We start from the raw sequence: 19,622 nt of genomic DNA on the forward strand, positions 1-19,622 counted from the left end.
CCACAGGGGACTGTCTTGTCTCCCTTTCTCTTCACCATTTCCACCTCGGACTTCAACTACTACACATAGTCTTGTCACCTTCAGAAGTTTTAGAATGTAGAACATAGAACATACAATAGTACAGCACAGTACAGGCCCTTCAGCCTACAATGTTGTGCTGACCCTCAAACCCTGCCTCCCATATAAGCCCCCACCTTAGATTCCTCCATATACCCGTCTAGTAGTCTCTTAAACTTCACTAGTGTATCTGCCTCCACCACTGACTCAGGCAGCTCATTCCACGCACCAACCACTCTCTGAGTAAAAAACCTTCCTCTAATATCCCCCTTGAACTTCCCACCCCTTACCTTAAAGCCATGTCCTCTTGTATTGAGCAGTGGTGCCCTGGGGAAGAGGCGCTGGCTATCCACTCTATCTATTCCTCTTATTATCTTGTACACCTCTATCATGTCTCCTCTCATTCTCTTTTTCTCCAAAGAGTAAAGCCCTAACTCCCTTAATCTCTGATCATAATGCATACTTTCTAAACCAGGCAGCATCCTGGTAAATCTCCTCTGTACCCTTTCCAATGCTTCCACATCCTTCCTATAGTGAGGTGACCAGAACTGGACACAGTACTCCAAGTGTGGCCTAACCAGACTCTTAAACTCTATCCCTCGACTTATGAAAGCTAACACCCCATAAGCTTTCTTAACTACCCTATCCACCTGTGAGGCAACTTTCAGGGATCTGTGGACATGTACCCCGAGATCCCTCTGCTCCTCCACACCACCAAGTATCCTGCCATTTACTTTGTACTCTGCCTTGGAGTTTGTCCTTCCAAAGTGTACCACCTCACACTTCTCCGGGTTGAACTCCATCTGCCACTTCTCAGCCCACTTCTGCATCCTATCAATGTCTCTCTGCAATGTCTCTTTTCTGATGACTCTGCCATAGTTGGATGCATCAGCAAGGGAGATGAGGCTGAGTACAGGGCTGCGGTAGGAAACTTTGTCACATGGTGTGAGCAGAATTATCTGCAGCTTAATGTGAAAAAGACTAAGGAGCTGGTGGTAGACCTGAGGAGAACTAAGGTACCGGCGACCCCTGCTTCCATCCAGGGGGTCAGTGCGGACATGGTGGAGGATTACAAATACCTGGGGATACGAATTGACAATAAACAGGACTGGTCAAAGAACACTGAGGCTATCTACAAGAAGGGTCAGAGCTGACTCTATTTCCTGAGGAGACTGAGGTCCTTTAACATCTGCCGGACGATGCTGAGGATGTTCTACGGTCTATGGTGGCTAGTGCGATCATGTTTGCTGTTGTGTGCTGGGGCAGCAGGCTGAGGGTAGCAGACACCAACAGAATCAACAAATTCATTCGTAAGGCCAGTGATGTTGTGGGGATGGAACTGGACTCTCTGATGGTGGTGTCTGAAAAGAGGATGCTGTCCAAGTTGCATGCCATCTTGGACAATGTCTCCCATCCACTACATAATGTACTGGTTGGGCACAGGAGTACATTCAGCCAGAGACTCATTCCACCGAGATGCAACACAGATTAAGGGAGCTAGGGCTTTACCCTTTGGAGAGAAGGAGGATGAGAGGAGACATGATAGAGGTGTACAAGATAATAAGAGGAATAGATAGAGTGGATAGCCAGCGCCTCTTCCCCTGGGCACCACTGCTCAATGCAAGAGGACATGGCTTTAAGGTAAGGGGTGGGAAGTTCAAGGGGGATATTAGAGGAAGGTTTTTTACTCAGAGAGTGGTTGGTGCATGGAATGCACTGCCTGAGTCAGTGGTGGTGGCAGATACACTAGTGAAGTTTAAGAGACTACTAGACAGGTATATGGAGGAATTTAAGGTGGGGGCTTATATGGGAGGCAGGGTTTGAGGGTCGGCACAACATTGTGGGCCGAAAGGCCTGTACTGTGCTGTACTATTCTATGTTCTGTGTTAGAGCGTCATAGAAAGTCATTCCTACCTGTGGCCATCAAACTTTACAACTCTTCCCTTAGAGGGTCAGACACCCTGAGCCAATAGGCTGGTCATGGACTTATTTCCTGGCATAATTTACGTATTAACATATTACTATTTAACTATTTATTGTTTTAGTACTATTTAATTATTTATGGTGCAACTGTAATGAAAACCAATTTCCCCTGGGATCAATAAAGTATGACTATGACTAAAGGCCAATAAAAAGAATTGAGATGTAAGTGTAGTGGCTATTGTTGGCGCAGTCATCGTGTGAGTGGTCAGGAAGCTTGGGCAAGAAGAGGCAAAGGCTGTAAGTACGTGTTGAATAAGTTTTCTGTGTATTAGTACATAGCTAGTGGTGGGAATAGATCCAGGGATATAGCCATTTTCTTTGTGTGAGCTGTGGGAACTCTGGGAAACCTCCAGTCTCTCTGAAAACTGCATCTGCATGAGCAGCTCCTCGGAGATGGTGTTAGGAAACTGAACTGCAACTGAATGACCTTTGGCTCCATGAGGAGTTGATAGATAGAAGGTAGTTATCCCCCAAATTGCATGAGGCAGATAGCTAGGTGACTGTCAAGAGAGGGAAAGGAAATGGGCAGCTAATGCATAGTGGCCCTGTGGCTGTTCCCCTCAATAATAAGCATACCAATTTGGATACCATTTGGTGGGGACGAACTTCCGGCTGAAGCCGTGGCAATGGGGTCTCTGGCACTTAGTCTGGGTGTGTGGTTCAGGTGGGAAAGAGGGATACGAGGAGTGTGGTAGTGATAAGGAATTCCATAGTTGGAGGAGCAGACAGGAGATTCTGGGTATGTTGCCTCCCAGGTGTTAGGGTCAGGGATGTCTCAGACTGGGTCCAAAGGGGGAGAGTGAACAGCCAAAAGTCATGGTAGGAAAATGTCCTGAAGAGATAATAATATGGAATTAGGGGGAAAAAATCTGAAAAGCAGGACCACAGGTAATCTCTGGATTGCTTCTTGTGCCACATGCCATGGAGGATAAGAATAAGAGGATTTGGCAGATGAAAGCATGGCTGAGGAATTGGTGCCAAGGGGTAGGATTTCAGATTTCTGGATCATTGGGATCTCTTCCAGGGAAAATATGACCTGTACAAAAAGGATGGCTTACTTCGAACTTGATGGGAACCAATATCCTTGTAGGTAGAATTCCTAGAGTTGTTGAGGAGCATTTAAACTAATTTGATAGGGGGATTGGAGTGATAGGGCTAAGGATTGAGCATTTGGTACAACTAGATGCAGTGTGTAGTGAGACTGTGAGGAAGGACAAAATTGCAGTCTGGGATGAGTGGAAGTGTACTTATGGGGGCAAAATCAGTAAGGATGCTGAATACAGGACTTGAAGATGTTATGTTTGAATGCATGTGGTATACAGACCAAGGTAGATGATCTTGTAATGTAGTCAAAGTGTCATAAGGAGGTGGCTGGGAACGGATCCAAGTGCAAGACACAGACACTGAAGTACTAGGGACAGGGCTAGGATACAGGGCGAGGGCAAGGACATGGACACGAAAACCGGGAACCCGGAACAGGACTGGACAAGAGAGCTAGGAGCCCGGGCTTGGACTCCGAGCCAGAGACAAGACAAGGACCCAGGACCTCAGAACTAGACAACGATGTGACTTGGCTGGCAGGCAGGACGAGGCTGGAGTCTTCAGACTTGAGGCAAAGCTTGAGGCCAGAGATTTGAGGCTTGGGGTCTTAAAGCTTGGCTTGGGGCAAGGCTCGAGGCTTGGGGTCTTGAAGTTTGGCTCCTGGACAGAGCGTGGTATTGATGCAGCCAGCCCCAACGAGAATCAGCTGCCTCAATTAGTGCTCAACAGGAACAGAAACAGGGTAGACAGGAAAACCTAGAGCAAGGGCCGGTGGACCGGACCGTGAAACGGAATGCCGACTTCACGGACCGGACCATGACAGTACCCCCCTCCCACCCCCCACCCCCCACCCCCCACTCTACGGGAGCCTCCTGGTGACCAAACAGGCTATCCAGACTATGGACGACCCAGGCGGGTGGGAAGGTATTTAACAGAAAGGAACCCCGGGTGGCAAGAGGAAAACGACAGTGTCTGTGTCACTGGGTCCATGGTTGGCTGGATCGTTCTGTCATAAGGAGGTGGCTGGGAACGAACCCAAGTGCAAGACACAAACACTGAAGTACTAGGGACAGGGCGAGGGTAAGGACATGGACATGAAAACCGGGAACCCGGAACAGGACTGGACAAGAGAGCTAGGAGCCCAGGCTTGGACTCCGAGCCAGAGACAGGACAAGGACCCAGAACCTGGGTCTTGCGTCTGGCTCGGAACCCAGAACTAGGCAAGGATGTGACTTGGCTGGCAAGCAGGACGAGGCTGGAGTCTTCAGACTTAAGGCGAGGCTTGAGACTGGAGGTCTTGAAACTTGGCTTGGGGCGAGGCTCGAGGCTTGGGGTCTTGAAGCTTGGCTCCTGGGTAGGGCGCGATACTCCTGGGCAGGGCACGGATCACCACCCAACAGAGGCAAGGGACAGAACCAACTGCAGGGTAGCAGCAATACAGCCTGGCTTACCTGACGGAGGGAAGGGACAGAATCAACCGTAGGGTAACGACAAGTCAGCCTGGATTACCCAATGGAGACAAGGGACAGAACCAACCATAGGGTAACAGCAAGACGGCTTGGCTTACCCAACGGAGGCAAAGGACAGAGCTAACCGCAGGGTAATGACAAGACAGCCTGACCTACCCAGCGGAGGCAAGGGACAGAAAGGGAGCTAGGTATAGGGTGCTCCAGGACAGGACTTCAGGCGAGACGAGGTGAGAGTTATCAGCAAGACAAGGCAAGGCTTCAGGCGAGGAAACAGAAGGCAGGGGAAGGGATACAAGGAGTAAGGACAAGAACAATCCAGCAGCCACGCCCTGGTCTCCGGAGGTATTTATGCAGCCAGCCCCAACGAGAATCAGCTGCCTCAATTAGTGCTCAACAGGAACAGAAACAGGGTAGACAGGAAAACCTGGAGCAAGAGTCGATGGACCGGACCGTGAACCGGAATGCAGACTTCACGCACCAGACCATGACACAGAGATTGGCAGCTATGAGCATTGCTGAGTCGTGTCTGAAAGAAAATCATAGTTGGGAACTCAACATCCAAGGATACACATTGTATTGAAAGGACAGACAAGTAGACAGAGGGGATAGGGGGATAGGGTGCTCTGTTGGTACAAAATGAAATCAAATCCTTAGAGGTGACATAGGATCGAAAAATGTAAAATCCTTGTTGGTAGAGTTAAGAAACTGCAAGGGTAAAAAGACCCTGATGGGAGATGTATGCAGACCTCCAAACAGTAGCCAGATGTGGGGTACAAATTACAATGGGAAATAGAAAAGGCTAGTAAATGTAATGATAAACATGGGGGATTTTAACTTGCAGGTAGATTGGGAAAATCAGATTGGTGTTGGATCCAAAGAGAGGGAATTTGTAGAATACCTACAGTATGGCTTTTTTTTAGATTAGATTAGATTATCAGGACATTTAGAAATGCATGCATTAAGAAATGATACAATGTTCCTCCAGAATGATATCACAGAAACACAAGACAAACCAAGACTGAAAAACTGACAAAAACCACATAATTATAACATATAGTTACAACAGTGCAAAGCAATACAGTAATTTGATAAAGAACAATCCATGGGCACGGTAAAAAAAAATCTCAAAGTCTCTTGAAAGTCCCCATCGTCTCACGCAGACAGTAGAAGGAAGAAAAACTCTCCCTGCCATGAGCTTCCAGCGCCGCAAACTTGCCGATGCAGCATCCTGGAAGCACCCGACCACAGCCGACTCTTAAGTCCGTCCGAAAACTTCGAGCCTCCGACCAGCCCTCCGACACCAAGCACCGAGCACCATCTCTGCCAAGTGCTTCGACCCCGGCCCCAGCAACAGGCAAAGCCGAGGATTTGGGGCCTTCCCCTCCGGAGATTCTCAATCGCACAGTAGCAGCGGCAGCGAAGCGGGCATTTCAGAAGTTTCTCCAGATGTTCCTCCGTGCTTCTCACGTCTGTCTCCATCAAATCAGGATTGTGCACGGTACCTACTTACAAATACAATATTATTTCGGAGCGGCAGCGCGCACTGCATTGTGCCACCATCTTCTCCTCCCCTCTTTTAGAGCCCATGAAGAAAAAGGCAGTTCAGGATTGGGTGATGTGTAATGAACCAGATTTGATTAGTGAGCTTGAAGTAAAGGAACCCTTCGGAGACATTGATCATTATATGATAGAATGCACTCTGCTGTTTGAGAGGAAGAATCTAAAATCAGATGTATCAGTCTTACAATGGAATAAAAGGAATTACAGAGGCATGGGAGAGGAACTGACTAACGTTGATTGGAAAGGGGCAGTAGCAGGGATGACAGTAGCACAGCAGTGGCTTGTGTTTCTGGAAGCAATTTGGAAACCTCAGGATAGATACATCCTAAAGAAGAAGTAGTCTGAAGGGAGGATGAGACAACTGTGGCTGACAAGGGAAGTCAAAAAAGGGTAATGAGAGGGCATATAATATAGGAAAAAATAGTGGGAATGTAGATGATTGGGGGGCTTTTGAAAAAACAACAAGTGATGATGACATCTGTCTGTCTGAAAGGTCAATGGACTGATAGCGGCACTAGAGTTACCTCTTCAAGGCACAAGCCTGGGCAGATGGTATGGAGATCCTAGGTTGCCCAATCGTCAAGATCCCCCTCTCGGCCTCACCGGTGTAGTCTAAAGGAAAGCAAAGCAATATGTTTGGAACCAGCTTGGCTGCAAGAGCTGCTGGAAGGATGTTCAGTGAAGTCCAGCTGCCTTAGGGCCTTCACTCCGGATTTTCTATCTGAGTTTACTCTTGTAGCCTTCGTCTGTCTCGAGGCTGCCCACAAGGCAGTGGGCTGTTTACCCATAGCTGGGGGTCTTGTTCATGACTACCAGATCCCCTGTGGGGGAAAAAACACAGATGGCAACAAAAAAGCCATATGAAAAGAAATATGAAGGGAAGCCAGCCAATAATATAAAAGGGGATACAAAAAGTACTTTTCAGATATATAAACAGTAAAGAGAGGCGAGAGTGGCTATCGACTGCTGCAGAATGTCTCTGGAGGGGTAGTGATGGGGGATAAAGGAATGGTGGATGAACTAATAAGTATTTTACATCAGTCTTCACTATGGAAGACACTAGCAGTATGCCAGAAATTTTATTTTAATTTTATTAACATAGTGTGGAATAGGCTAGGCCTTTGAGCCACGCCGCCCAGTAAACCGAGTTTTAACCCTAGCCTAAACTTGGGACAATCTACAATGACCAATTAACCTACCAACCGGTACATTTTTTGGACTGTGGGAGGAACCCAGAGCACCTGGAGGAAATTCACATGGTCATGGCAGAACGTACAGGCAGCGGTGGGAAATGAACCCGGGTCACTGGGGCTGTAAAACGTTGTGCTAACTATCACGCTACTGTCATTGTACTGTGTCAGAGGGCAGAGGTGAGTGTAATTACTATTACTAAGGAAAAAATGAAATGTCTGAAGGTAGATGAGTCACCCGGACCAGATGAACTACATCCCAGGTTTCTGAAAAGGTAGCTGAAGAGATTGTGGAAGCATTAGTAGTGATCTTCACTCACTGGATTCTGGAATGGTTCAGGAGACTCAAAAATTGCAAATGTCATTCCATTCTTTAAGAAGGGAGGGAGGCAGAAGAAAGACTAGATAGCCTGACTTCAGTGGTTGGGGAGACATTGGAGTCCACTTGGAGCATTGTGAGCAGTTTTGAGGTGCTGGCATTGGAGAGAGTTCAGAGGGGGTTCACAAGAATAATTTCAGGAATGAAAAAGTTAAATTGAGGAGTGTTTGGTAGCTCTGGGACTGTCCTCACTGGATTTTGAAACCTATTGAATATTGAAAGTTCTAGATAGAGTGAATGTGGAGCGGATATTTCCTATAGAGGGGAGTCTAAGACCAAAGGGCATGGCCTCAAAGTAGAGGGACATCCCTTCAGAACATTAATGAGGAGGAATTTCTTTAGCCAGAGGGTGGTGAATTGTGGAATTAGTTGCCCCAGAAGGCTGTGGAGGTCAAGTCATTAGGTGTTATTTAAAGCAGAGGTTGAGAAGTTCTTGATTTGTAAGGTGTTATACAAATCTACCCTTTTAATAATGATGAGAGAGGCACAGAGCAAATCTGTATTTACCAACAAGTAACCTTTATTGTCTCAACTAAAAAACACATGGGTTCACAAACTAACTGCTTGTGTGCATACCCACTAGATTTCCCTGACTCTCCATGAAGAGAAAAGGTATTACCCAGGAGAGGAGTCTACACTGGCCAGGCGTTTCTCATGGTCCCAATCTCCATGTGTCATTGGGGTCCTCCACACCTGCGATGGTTGGTCTCTGGTTGCTGGAAAGTTATTGTCATCATGTATTTGGAGCTCCTGTCTCTTACAGTGTTTCTTATCATTTGAACTGGTGGATCTCCATCCCATTGGCTCAAAGTCACCTGACCTACCTGGGTCACCTTCTTACTGGTTCTAGTCCAGGGCTACGACCAACGTTGATTTATGGTTCTGTCCCCCAACCTTGTGGATTCTTTTGCTTTCAACTCTGACTCATCCAAACCAGCTGTACTGGGCAACCCAGACACTGAGTCTAACAGGATTACAGATGGTTTCTTTGGTAGATCTGGCACTTTACATAATAAATTGCTGCTCATCTGGGAATAGTCTCAGATTTAGCGGGTCGTTACCTGAAGCTCCTTGTGTCCATGTTCAATTACTGTGATTAGATTATTCCAGAGTAAGAATCAATTCAGAGACCATGTACTTTACATTACAAATAGCTACTTGTCTTACTTGGCTGAGAATGGTCTCAGGTTTAGCAGGTCACTTCCGAAGCTCCTTCAATTACTCTGATTAAATTATCCCAGAGCAATAATCAACGCAGAGTCCACAAGATGGGGGAAACAGAGACAATTGGTTTGTCTGCTTCCCCGTCCTTGATTCATTTGAATCACTAATTTGTAGACGGCAGTTCCTCCTGGCAAACAAAGTGCATCAAAGGTTATGGGGAGTAGGCAGGAGAATGGGGCTGAGAGTGAAAATGAATCAGCCATGGTCCATTGGCAGTACACGCTCGATGGATAAAATGGACTAATTCTGCTTCTTTGTCTCGCGGTCTATTTATGTTGAAGTTCTACAGGTTCTTGTCATTTACTGTTAAGTACACATTAGATTCTGTGATAGGGCCACCGAAGCAGGAAATACTGAATACGCTCAGTAGGCCAGGTTGCTTTTGTCAATGACAAGAGTTAATATTTTCCATAGAAGACCTATCATTAGAACTGAGAAAGCAACAAAACAGCTTTAAGTTGCAGAGAGGGTGGAGGCAGGATGATGGATAGACAATGGGACTATCTCTGATAGGGTGAAAACAGGATTATCAAGGTGACTGCAATATCTACGGTGCTGTCTATTTGATAAATTGCTGAGGGCTGTTGCAAAAAGTCATGCAAATGTGTTATCTGAATGTGAAACCAGAAGAATACCGGAAAGTCTTGTGGAGGGAGGGAAAACCCAAGTTGATATTACTGCTGTATAATCTTGAGTAACATAGAAACATAGAAAACCTACAGCACAATACAGGCCCTTCAGCCCACAAAGCTGCGTGGAATATGTCTTTACCTTAGAACTACCTAGGCTTACCCATAGCCCTTTATTTTTCTAAGCTCCATGTACATACCCAGGGGTCTCTTAAAAGATTCTATCGTTTCCGCCTCCACCACTGCCGCCAGCAGCCCATTCCACGCAATCACCATTCTCTGCATAAAAAAACTTAACCCTGACATCTCCTCTGTACCTACCTCCGAACACCTTAAAACTATGCCCTCTTGGCTAGTTATTTCAGCCTTGGGAAGAAGCTTCTGAGTGTCCACACAATCAATGCCTCTCATTATCTTGAACACCTCTATCAGGTCACCTCTCATCCTCTGTCGCTCCAAGAAGAAAAGGCTGAGTTCACTCAACCTATTCTCATAAGACGTGCTCCCCAATCCAGGCAACATCCTTGTAAATCTCCTCTACACCCCTTCTATGGTTTCCACGTCCTTCCTGTAGTGAGGCGACCAGAATTAAGCACAGTACTCCAAGTGGGGTCTGCAACATTACCATATAACCATAAAACAATTACAGCACGGAAACAGGCCATCTCGGCCCTTCTAGTTTGTGCCGAACTCTTACTCTCACCTAGTCCCATCGACCTGCACTCAGCCCATAACCCTCCATTCCTTTCCTGTCCATATAGCTATCTCAATATATGTAGTCCATATAGCTACATTACCTCTCGGCCCTTAAATTCAATCCCGTGGTTGATGAAGGCCAACGCACCGTATGCCTTCTTAACCACAGAGTCAACCTACGTAGCAGCTTTGAGTGTCCTATGGACTCAGTCCCAAAGATCCCTCTGATCCTCCACACTGCCAAGAGTCTTACCATTAATGCTATATTCTGCCATCATATTTGACCTATCAAAATGAACCACCTTACACTTACCTAGTTTGAATTCCATCTGCCGCTTCTCAGCCCAGTTTTGCATCCTATCAATGTCCAAATGTAACCTGTGACAGCTCTCCACACTATCCACAACACCCCCAACCTTTGTGTCATCAGCACATTTACTAACCCATCCCCCCACTTCTTCATCCAGGTCATTTATAAAAATCATGAAGAGTAGGGATCCCAGAACAGATCCCTGAGGCACACCACTGGTCACCAACTTCCATGCAGAATATGACCCACCTACAAACCACTCTTTGCCTTCTGTGGCCAAGCCAGTTCTGGATCCACAAAGCAATGTCCCCTTGGATCCCATGCCTCCTTACTTTCTCAATAAGCCTTGCATGGGTACCTTATCAAATGCCTTGCTGAAATCCATATACACTACATCTACTGCTCTAACTTCATCCATGTGTTTAGTCACATCCTCAAAAAATTAAATCAGGCTAATAAGGCACGACCTGCCTTTGACAAAGCCATGCTGACTATACCTCTATGTCTCTCCAAATGTTCATAAGTGCTGCCTCTCAGGTTCTTCTCCATCAACTTACCAACCACTGAAGTAAGACTCACTGGTCTATAATTTCCTGGGCTATTTCTACTCCCTTTCTTGAATAAGGGAACAACATCCACAACCCTCCAATCCTATAGTAATTTGCAAGTACTATTTGCAAATGGAGAAGGCAAGTTACTTAAAATTAATGAATTTGATACCAACACCCAAAGGTTGACATGTGATGATGTTATGCCTCATTGGAACAGCACTGAAGGCCGCATAATGGGATCAGACTGAGTGGAGATATCAACAGATCGTTGGAAGCCTGAGCTCATATTTGATTTTCATTTTCTGTGATAATATGTTGTTTATAATATTTATGAGTTAATACAGCATGTTGTTCCAGTATATGATAGTGTTAGTAATTTGTAGGTAAATCAATCACATTATTTGAATGTTAAGTTTTGTGTATGATTGACTTGAGGAATTTGGGGGGAAAATTTCAACTATGTGTTAAGAAGGACGATGACTTCTTCACTGCTATTTTGTAAACACATAATGAAGTTGAAATTCATTAGGATAACAGTGTTTCCCAATCTTTTTTAGCCCGACGGCCCCCCTCCCCCGAAAGCATCTTCATACTTGCCAATGTCCCTCTCAGGCACAATATATTTTCCGGCGCTTCCCCATAGTGTGAAAACATGTGTACCATATGCTAACATGAGAAAAATGATTCTGTTTTAAAATTTTATTTCTTTAAAGCTAGCTTGCACAGTACCAGTGTGCTGTACCGCAGCTTTGATATCAATGTGATCCTTGAGCTTGATGGTTTTTAGCAAGGGTTGAAATATCTGGTTCAATTGTGACAGCAAAAGCCTTTAAGTCCCCACGTGTAACAATGTCCAAGCGATTTCTGTCTTTTTGTGAGAATGTGGCTCACTGCACTGAAGCCCCTTTCTGTAAGGTAGGAGGATGGAAATGCAATAAAGAGCAGTTTGGCTCTTCTCCAAAGACCAGGAAACTTCTTATGACAGTGTTGCCACATACCACAAAAGCCGATATATTTGCTTCTTCATCATTCTGAATTTTGATCCTTCCTTCTCGCAAGCTCTCTTCCTGTTCTTCCACCTTGCAAAGAAATAGGTTAATTAGTCAGTCCAAAATTTCTAGATCATTGAAACCCTTGAATCGATTCTGACCGTCCTTCTTCAGTGACTACAGGTGTAAGCAGTACTCTTACAAATCACCATCTGTGAAAGACAGTCCCATACTTCCCATGCAGGGAACTGTAACAACATTCTTCTCCCAATGCTTTGCTTATATGTTTCCAATTTTCCAATAAAAGTGGACATTGCACTTTTTGCCTGGATTAAATTGAAATTCTCACCCTGCAGTTTCATATTTAGAATGTTTTTTTTTGTCACACAGATTGGCTAGGTATATCACGTCTCCAAGTAGAAGTTCAGTCTTGTTTCCCAAGCTCTTGTCAACTTTTCATAAATGCCACTAAACCTGCAAGGCAGACTGTCAGATGTTGTGCTCCATCTATTGCACAAGGAAGCGTGTTTCTAATCAAAATACTTTTATCCTCAATGTACATTTTGAGCACGTCAAAGATTGATTCTCCATTTACTTTTTTAAACTTTTTACATAAGAGAACCTCTTCATAAACTTTCCCATTTTTGATAAACCATACATATGCCATTAGCATTGCCTCGTTGTCTCGCTCATCTGAGCTGCAGAGTTATTACTCAGAGGAATTGATTTTAAAATACTGGTATCCATTTTGAAAACAGTGGGGAGCACTACTGATACAGCAAGCATTATTAATCTTTCACCAATTGTATGAGATTTTCCACACTTCATTATCATTTTGGAAAGGTTATAAGAAGCAGTGAGACCACTGTCAAGGTCACTTTTAGCTTTCTTGGCAAATGACTCAAGTATGCAACGCTTTTCAAATGCTTCTTTCTTCCTCCTGGAACTGAGTAGCTTCTCAGGGTGTCTTTTACAGAAGTGTTCCTGGAATCTTGATGGTTTTATGGCTTCATTAGACAGTGCAGTATTACAAATGAGACACATGGGGTATCGCTGATCTGACGGAAATGGAATAAAACCATACTCCATGAAGTAGTGTCTGTTTCTTAGCAGGATTAGAATTCGAGGCTTCACCACCTTTAGACTCATACAGATCGTACCATACGTATTTATCCATCATAATGGGGCTAAATTAAAATAAAAAATTAACAAAACTGGGAATGCCTGTTGGATGTTGACAATGGCAGCGAGTTGACACAGATGGAACAATGGTAGCGGCATGCAAAGGAACGGCAAGGGGAAGATGAAGATGATCACAACAGTGAAAATTATACTGACAAGGGTTCAAATTGGAATCTGAATGTCAGTTGGAATAGAACTGGTATTTAGCAAGTTACTTTTATACTATTGTAGTTCGCGCAATTGACCAATCTCATAAGGTCTCATAATGCCCACCGTTGGCTCTTGACTGCACTTTTGAAGCCGAGGTTGCTTTGAACACCTCAAGAGGAATCCTAGGGGGTCAGCACGTTCACTGATTATCTCTATTTCACTATTTGGTTCCAGCCAGTCGTGTATAGTTGCGTGATCTGTTTTTCATAGATCTGTAGAGAAAGTCGAGAGGGTGTTAATTGCATGAACTCATTCCTTGCTGTGAGTCAGGGGAACTGTTGGGCACCCTGGTTGCTAATTAATGCATCCCCACTAATGTATGCTTGGTTGATAAACTCAGATGAGATTACCGAGTTTCAGATGCATTGTGACCATGAGTGTTCACCTTTTGCAGGGCAGTGGTTCTTCCTGTGTTCCGGTGCCTCATTCTGGTTTTGTTTGGAAGTGCCTGCTCTACCAATGGTTGGTCAGGTCTCATGCATCAAGTTAGAGTGTCGCTTACCCCCCCCCCCCAAAGAACTTAAATCCGACAACTTCTACTTCCTCTAACGCCACCTTAGGACACATAACTGCCCCCACTGGGTTAACATTATGTATCTTTGGTAATGTAGCATATTATGTTAAATATTATCCCTCTGCATCGTGGGCACTAGCCTCAAAAAGGCAACATCCATCAAAAATGACCCTTATCGCCCAGGACATGTCCTCTTCTCATTGCTACCATCAAGGAGAAGGTACAGGAGCCTGAAGGCACACAACACTCAATGTTTCAGGAACAGCTTCTTCCCCACTGCCATCAGATTTCTTAATGGACAATGAACCCATGTACACTACCTCACTATTTTTTTGCTCTTTTTTTGCATTACTAATTTAATTTAGTATATATAAAATTTTGTAAAATATAAAATTTCTTTATAGTTTTTTATTGTGTATTGCAATGTACTTCCACTGCCAAACAACATACAGTATTTCACAATGATGCCAGTGGTGCTAAACCTGATTCGGATTCTAATATTACGTTAAATGGGGCAGCAGAGTAGCGTAAGGTTTGCATAGCATTATTACACCACAGTGACAGTGGAAGATTGGGGTTCAATTCCCGCTACTGTCTATAAGGAGTTTGTTTGTTCTCCTTGTGACCATTCTGGATGCTCCGGTTTCCTCTCCCATTCCAAAAGACGTATGGGTTAGGGTTATTGGGTTGTGGGCATACTATGTTGGCACCAGAATTGTGGTGACACTTGAGAGCTACCTCACATACCTTTGGGCTGTATTGGATATTGACACAAGTGATGTACATGTGACAAATAAAAGTCCTGCCAAAGAGTTTCGGCTGAAACGTCGACTGTAGTTTTTTCCATAGATCCCGAGTTCCTCCAGCTATTTGTTGTGTTGCTAATCTTTAAATCTCTTTTTCTAGACTGAAGAGATACTACTGAGTTCAAGAAACAGTTTCAGGCTTATTGGTCCCACCTTTTAATTATGACATTGCCACAGTACTAACTCTGCAAAGTTTTTCCTATCAGTAAATTGGTTGGTTAGGGACTGAGGTGCTAAGCATAATCCGGAAAAACGTTATATAATGTCTAATATTGTGTTTGCAGCAGGCTTTTAAAATTTATACATCCCAAAGCTCTTCATGTACGGTGATTAAGAATGGATGCTCAATGCTGGATAAAGGCCATATATCCTAATGATGGGTCAGGAGGTGGGACAGAGTAGCTTCATCCAAGTACCCCAGTGTGAATAATCGAGTGTAAATATATCTCAAAAAATACCTTCACAACAACCGCATGGCAAATGAAGAACTTTTGAGATAAAGATGTTATAAGAGCCAGAGGCAACAACTTCATAAAAATTGTGATAGTCCTGATACCGTCATAGAATAATTATTTTAAAAGGGATGGAGAAGAGAAGAAATGACTTACAAAATACAGGGAGAATAAAGATTAGAGCTGCTGGAAGCAAAGCATACCCTTTGCTCAAATAAATAGTCATGGAATCAATAGCCATTTTATTAGGTACACCTGTTTGTTAATAGAAATATCCAATCAGTCAATCAACACGGCAGCAACTCAATGCATAAAAGCATGCAGACATGGTTCAGAGGATCAGTTGTTGTTCAGATCAAAATCAGAATGGGGAAGAAATTTGATCTAAAGGACTTTGACCATGGAATGATTGTTGGTGCCAGACTAACAATCTGGGTATCTCAGAAACTGCTGATCTAGGATTTTCCCAGAGCTTACAGAGAATAGTGTGAGAAACAGAAAACATCCAGTGAGTGGCAGTTCTATGGACAAAAACATCTTGTTAATGAGAGAGGTCAGGGCAGACTGTCCATGCTGGTTCAAGCTGACAGGAAGGCAACGGTAACTCAAGTAACCATGAGTTACAAGAGTGGTGTGCCAAAGGTCTACTCTGAATACATAGTGGGTGGCTACAGCAGCAGCACAAGACCACCCACACTAGATTCCACTCTTGTACCTAGTAGGTGTATAGTTTGGGATAGAAGGGAGAGGGAACAAAGGCATTATCCAAAGCAAGCAAGCAAGTTAAACCTTTTGTAATAAGGAGGAAGAAAGTTTTTGGATCATAATTAACAAATAAGTTTAGTGCTTTTCAGACATAGTGTTGTGCAGCCATGTCACCTTTGCTTTCAAACAAAAGTAACATTTCTTTTTATTAGCAAGGTATTGATTGAACAAATAAGGGATATTTGCCTTTTAAAATTCTGTATGCATCCTTGAGTACATTCATTAACTAGGTGATGGCTGTCATCCAAGAAACGAGCCGCAAAGCTTATTTTTATATTCTTAATTTTCTTAGAAGAAACTAGAATGAAATTACTATTGGACGACTGTGGCAATAATAAAGGTTTAGGTGATGGAGGAGAAATCACCAGGATTATGATATCCAAACTAAATTTTAGGTAGTAACAGAATAAGACTAAATTTAAAATCAAAAATTGTTAGTGCTTGCAGCTAATTTACAGACATGCCAAATTTTGAGACCTGGAGACTTATCAGAGTTCTACACTGACAGGTCAATCAAAGATATGGCACTGCTGCAACAGGTCAAATTGCCTTGGTTTCATAAGGTTCCTTGATTTTTTTAAACCTTCCTAGAATGTTAATGTAACTAACCTTCTGAATGTATGAGACTCAATGAATCATGTTCAATACAATATGAGCAGTCCTCCTAGCATGTAATAGGAAGAGGTTCCTCTGTCAGCAGGAGTGTCCTTCCACATTCCTTTTGACCAGAAATGTTCATCTATTCCACAGTGGACAGATCAGGCACCCCCCTGAAAATATGATGAGCTTTTGGCAGCAAATAGATTTTTTTAGTTGTTACGTTGTTCCTGTATTATCGTACACTTATTCAGCATTAGCCGCAGTCACTGGTAGAACTCTAGTTTTGAGTCAGAAGCACTTATTTGGAACTATTAGTTGTACAGTCAGCCATTGCCATTGCCAGGCTGACGAAAAATCGACTGGAAGAGCTCTACAATGCTGCAAATAAGCATCTTCAGATTGAGAATCATCTATTAGCACAGGTGAAATGTAAAAAAGTGTCATGGTATAATTTAAGGAAGAACAGAGGAGTTTCCCAAACACCCTACAAATCCGTGCTACAATAATTAGACTCTTCATTTTGTTCATTGTGGTATAGTGGATTCTCATTTCTATATACTGGCCACCATTTTTGCTCATAAACCATGGCTGTTTAAATAGTAATTATTGGTGAAGAACTTTGTAACATTTTATAGGTGAGTAAAACATTATAACAATTCATGTTTTTTCAGTCATTTTGTGTTAAGTTACATTCCAAGCATTCATTTTTTTCAATATTTTCCTAATAAGAAAAGTCTTTGACTTAATTTAAATTCTCAACTGATGTGCTTTAACATTGTCGAGCACCTTAGCTTCATCCGCCAAAAGCAAAACATACCGGTGGCCAAACTTTTTAATTCTGATTGCCATTCCCATTCCAATGTGTCGGTCTGTGGCCTCCTTTTGAGCCACGAAGAGGCCACCCTCAGGGTGGCAGAGCAACACTTTATATTCTATCTGGGTAGCTCCAACTTAATTGGTATGAATATCAATTTCTCCTTCTAATAAAAAAAACTTCCCCCCTCCCCTTTCCTTCTATTCCCCACTCTGGCCTTTCACCTCTTCTCATCTGCCTATCACCTCCTCCTGGTGCCCCTCCCCCTTCCCTTTCTCCTATGTTCTCCAATCAAATTCCTTCCTCTCCAGGCCTTTACCTTTCCCACCCACCTGGCTTCACCTTCTTCCACTTCCCTCCACCCTTTTATTCTTGTACCTTCTCCCTTCCTTTTCAGTCCTGAGGAAGGGTCTCCACCCGAGATATCAACTGTTTATTCATTACCATGGATGCTGCCTGACCTGCTGAGTTCCTCCAGCATTTTGTGTATGTTGTTTTGGATTTCCAGCATCTGCAGAATTTCTTCTGTTTGACATTGTCCTAATTCAGGTACAATTATGCTTTACTTTTAGTTATTCAAACGTCATAATCCCAGTACAAACGAGGAGCTTGAGATGATGGAGAACCTGTTCGATAGTCTTTGCTCGTGTTTGATGTTGAGCTCCAATAGGGATCGTTTCCTGAAAGGGGAAGGGCTCCAGCTTATGAACCTAATGCTCAGGTAATGAAACTTTCAACACTTCCATCCACAGCAAAAAAAAATTCTAATAACTGGGCTTACACAGAAGTGATTCTTGATGCGGTTTCAGCAATATTTAGCTAGAATAATTATATACTAATATTGATTTATTTTGAATTTCCCTGTTATTCCTAATATCAGAACTTATGCTTGAAGCCCAAATACGGGCACAAGAGATGCTGCAATGGTTGGAAACCCAGAGTAACACATACAGAATGCTGGAGGAACTCAGCAGATTAGGCAGCAACTTTGCAAAGGGGAAAAACAGGACAATGTTAGAACTCAGACTCTTCATCAAGACCCAAATATGGGGTTGACTAGCTTAGTGCTTGAATCACTCATCAGGTCAGGCAGCATTTTTAGATAAAGAAGTAGAGTTTAGAGTTCAAGTTCAAAGTAAGTAATATCGAAGTGTGTGTATGTTACCATGTGCTACTTTGAGATTCTTTCTCTTGCAGGCATTTACAGGAAAAATGAAATGCAGTATAACTTGACAGCAAGCTATACATAGACAAGTGGAGACTAACAAAAAACCAATATGTAAAAGAAGACAAACTACAAATCAAAATAAGTTCATAAAACATAGGAGCAGAATTAGGCCATTTGGCCCATCGTCTGCTCTGTCATTCCATCATGGCTGATTTATTATCCCTCACAACTGCATTCTCCTGCCTTCTCCCCATAATCTATGACACCCTGATTAATCAAGAACCTATCAGTCTCCACCTTAAATATACCTAATGACTTGGCCTTCACAGACGTCTATGGCAATGAATTTCACAGATTTTCCTCATCTCTATTCTAAATAGATATGCCTCTAGGTACAGAGGGGATGCCAGGGGTAAGTTTTTCACACAGAGCATGGTGAGTGTGTGGAATGCACTGCCGGCGATGGTGGTGGAGGTGGATACAATAGGGTCTTTTAAGAGACTCTTGGATAGGTACATGGAGCTTAGGAAAATAGAGGGCTATGCAGTAGGATAACTCTAGGCAGTTTCTTGAGTAGGTTACATTGTTGGCACAACATTGTGGGCCGTAGGCCTGTGGTGTGCTGTAGATTTCTATGTTTCATTATTCTGAGTCGATTTTCTCCACATCCTCTATCAAGGCCTCTCAATATGTAATAGATTTCAATAAGATATCCTCCTCATCCTTCTGAACTTCAGCGAGTACAGGCCCAGAGCCATCAAATGCTCCTCATATGCTAACCCTTTCATTTCAGAGATCATTCTCCTGAACCTCATCTGGGCCCTCTCCAATGCATATCATTTCTTAGATACAATGCCCAAAACTGCTTATGGCCTTCATATTTCACCTCTTCTCTCTTTATGGCCTTTTTAGTTGCCTTCTGTTGGTTTTTAAAAGCTTCTCAATCCTCTAGCTTCCTACTAAATTTTGTTATATTATACGCTGTCGCTTTTGCTTTAATGCTGTTTTTGATTTTCCTTGTCAGCCACGGTTA

The 19,622-nt window shown here is 43.4% G+C and overlaps 1 protein-coding gene across 1 annotated transcript in view; it reads left to right on the top strand.

Annotated features, from left to right (window-relative positions):
* The window catches only part of ctnnbl1 (catenin, beta like 1), a 255,909-nt gene that overhangs the window by 131,480 nt on the left and 104,807 nt on the right, over positions 1-19,622 (top strand). The window contains exon 10 of the mRNA XM_072280851.1: positions 17,994-18,142. Coding sequence (XP_072136952.1) covers positions 17,994-18,142 — 149 coding nt within the window. The remainder of the gene's footprint in view (positions 1-17,993; positions 18,143-19,622) is intronic.

Source organism: Mobula birostris, chromosome 2, assembly GCF_030028105.1.
Source record: "Mobula birostris isolate sMobBir1 chromosome 2, sMobBir1.hap1, whole genome shotgun sequence".
NCBI classification, from domain to species: Eukaryota; Metazoa; Chordata; class Chondrichthyes; order Myliobatiformes; family Myliobatidae; genus Mobula; species Mobula birostris.